The sequence below is a fragment of the Ochotona curzoniae genome, unplaced genomic scaffold (assembly GCF_017591425.1).
Source record: "Ochotona curzoniae isolate NIBS_2020 unplaced genomic scaffold, NIBS_Ocur_1.0 scaffold_4812, whole genome shotgun sequence".
NCBI classification, from domain to species: domain Eukaryota; kingdom Metazoa; phylum Chordata; class Mammalia; order Lagomorpha; family Ochotonidae; genus Ochotona; species Ochotona curzoniae.
Window position 1 is genome coordinate 2,715,946 of NW_024467124.1, and position 3,268 is coordinate 2,719,213.

At 40.1% G+C, this 3,268-nt stretch overlaps 1 protein-coding gene across 1 annotated transcript; it reads right to left on the reverse strand.

The window, feature by feature from the left end:
• Positions 1–475: 475 nt before the first annotated feature.
• On the reverse strand, positions 476–799 carry LOC121149904 (40S ribosomal protein S27-like). The gene has a single exon (XM_040970571.1). The coding sequence runs from the start codon at positions 787–789 to the stop codon at positions 550–552; it is 240 nt and encodes a 79-aa protein (XP_040826505.1). The 5' UTR covers positions 790–799; the 3' UTR covers positions 476–549.
• Between the last annotated feature and the right edge of the window lie 2,469 nt (positions 800–3,268).

The following is a 3,268-nucleotide window of genomic DNA, read 5'->3' on the forward strand; positions in this document are numbered from 1 at the left end:
TGGGAGCCAGGAGTTCAGTCTTGGTCTCCCTGGTACCTGGTAGTCTCCCAGCAATTAGGAGCATCACCACTGCTTCCCATCCACATCACTCAGCAATCGCAGTCAGAAGCCAGAGTTAAGAAGCAAACCCACAGACTCTGATATCAGAAGGATATCCTAAGTTCCCTCTGAATGGTAAGTTCAGAGATCTTCCCCTGGAGAATTTTTTGCACAGCCTAAAAACAACTTCCAAGAGGCTCTGGCTGAGCCTAGAAGCCCCCTGCCCTCTTATCACCTTCTTTGTGAATTGCAGCCTCAACCTAAGATTACCTAGGCCCTACCCTTAAGCACCCTTAGCATAAAGTGTGAGCAAAGGGCCTCCTTCTGAGTAGCAGAAGGCACTCTGTCACTCTGGAGGTTCTGAGGGTTTTAGGTCCTCTGTGCACAGAATCAAAGACCACATATATATATATTTCTTTCCTTCTTTCTTTCTTTCTTTGTATCCAAAATGTGTTTATTGGGAAGGTCTCCCAATCATCTTGATTCAGGGTGCCCTTAGTGCTGCTTCCATCAGAAGGAACATCCTTCTGTAAGCCTCGCTTTGTGTCCCGTGGGCTGGCAGAGGACAGTGGAGCAGCTGACACACAAAATGACTGTCTCTGTGTGGCTAAAAACCGTGGTGATTTTGCAGCAACCTGGGCACTTGACATCCATGAAGTAGGAATTGGAGCTCTGTACCTGGCGTTTCTTCTTGTGTTTCCTCTTCTCCTCCTCCGGAGAGTGATGCAGGAGATCCTTGGCGAGAGGCATGTTCTCGTGGGGAGGTGCCAGAAAAGCTCTTTCTAAAACACTATATAATAACAGTTTAGTACAGATCTTTTTTACAGTCCATATAAAATGTGTATTATGAAAACACTGCATGAATTTCATTGTTTTGCCCCCAAATTTACATTTTAATTTTCCACATTTTAAAAAAAAATACCCTTGCATATAACACTGTTGGTATATGTGTGTGTATCCTGTTTCTAAAGTAATATTAGCAGCTTAAAAATATAAAATCACTGTGCTCCATACAGAAATAGGGGAACATACAATATTCACATTCAGAATATTCACGGTATTCTTGATAATCTAAACACAACTTCCTTTTTTAACTTTTTTTTGGAAATGTCACTTTTACATATTTAGATCAACTCAGTTTTCTAGAATCAGGAATGAATTTCGTAAGACTGTATAATTTGGGCATCAAAATGAAAAAGAAAAAAATGCATATTTAATCCATAACATATAGACTCTTTATTTCATGGAATGCTAGGTAATAGGAAATATATTAGCTTTTTAAAACTTTTATTAAAAGTTTAATAAAACAAGGGCAATTCAATATAGAATTGAAATAATTCAGATACAAATCTATGCATTCATTTAGTGCATATGGGGTGACCACAGCCTGGTTCTAAATTTTGAAGATGGGTCCAAAAGGCAAAGAAGAAGGCATGGCAGAAGTGGGTGTTTGGCTCACTGGCTAAGAATCCTGCTCAGAGTGTCTGGGTCTCATTCCCAGCCCTGGCTCTGGACTCCAGTTTCTTGCTGATGAATGCAGACTGGGAGGCGGTGAAGATGGCTCCAGTACTTGGGTTCCAGCCACCCATGAGGAAAATCTGGATATGCTTTTGGCTCCTGGCACTGGCTCCAGTCCGGCCTCTACATCTGCAGAGTGAGCCCTTGGATGCGAGCTGGCTTTCTCATTGTCTTTCTGTTACTCTTTCCTCTCCCTGGCCCTCAAATGAACAAAAATTTAATAAATTTTTTAAAAAAGCCATTTTTTCCCTGAAATCCCCAAAGGGGGGGATATGTATATGTTTTGTAGAAACAGCATGCTTCTCCCCAACCCCCAAGAGATGATTTGTACATATATTGCTGATGGACTATTTTAAACAAGGAAATGAGCAGAGAACATCGCAGGCTGTTGCATCAGCATCTGCAGCTGCCCCGGCCCCTGGGCTTTCTGCCTGGCTCCTTCCTCTAGGAGAATGGTCATGCCAATCATGACTTGTTGACATTGTCTGCTAAGAGCAGCCAGCTCTCCTTGTTCCGATGTCCTGGTCACTTGCCAATCTTCTAATATAATTTGCCTTCTTTTGCAGCTTATGGGACCATGATAAGAACATACCAACCAGGAACCTTTGACCTTTTTGGCCCTCATGTCTCTCAACACTCTTGGTGTTCTTGTTTTCAGCAGATTTCCTTAGTCTGAGCATTTCTGGGAACATGAGCTAGATTAAATTGCTGGACCTACAATACTGAGAACTGGATGTCGGTGCTGCCCTTGGTGGTCTTAACATGAGTGCTGTGCTGAGACACATCCCATGGAGCCAGCTGGCTTCCTTCCATGATGGGTCAAATGGCACAGAAAGGAGAATGAGCATTCTTTCAGACTCCTAGCATACGTTCTTATATTAAGCCACCTGCTACTTTTGTTTTAAGAGAATGTATGTCTAGCTACAGTTATTTTGGATATATTGCTATTCAAGGAAGTATGAATTGCCTACCAACAATTTTTTCATTTTTTCTTGGAGATCTCTCATCTTAGAGATGATATGTAGCTGTCCTATTAATATGTATGAAAAGGGGATTGAAGGGATTGGTGGTTTTCCTTCTGGAGTTTGCATGCATGTCTTTCTCCAAATCCTATTAGTGTATTCAGTAGCAGTTGTAGTGGAAGTTGCTCTTTGATATGAAGCCTGCAGTTTTACTCAGATTGTATAGACTTGGCAGCATCAGAAATACTGCATAAAAGGGAGATATTTAAAAAATTTAAAGGTCTACATTCAGAGGCAATGTTTTTAAACCACTTTGTTATATATGTATAAATATATATATATTTACTATATATATACTATATTTACTCTCTTATATATATGCTCTATTATATATAAACTATATATATACATTACTATTATTATCTAGGAAAAAGTACAAGCATGTTATTAAATATATTTCCAAAAAGATTTTAAGTTATTTATTCAAAACAGGATAATATGCATATTGTCTTATATACAGAAATTTGTAATATCACTTTCTTTTTTTTTTAAAGATTTATTTTTATTATTTTTTTTATTGGAAAGGTGGACATACAGAGAGGAGAGACAGAGAGGAAGATCTTCCGTCCGATGATTCACTCCCCAAGTGAGCACAACGGCCAATGCTATGCCGATCTGAAGCCAGGAGCCTCTTCCGGATCTCCCACGTGGGTGCAGGGTCCCAAAGCTTTGGGCCGTCCTCGACTGCT

Bases quoted from the DNA above. Each gene is read 5' to 3' on its own strand.
- LOC121149904 (XM_040970571.1), bottom strand. From the start codon at position 789: ATGCCTCTCGCCAAGGATCTCCTGCATCACTCTCCGGAGGAGGAGAAG.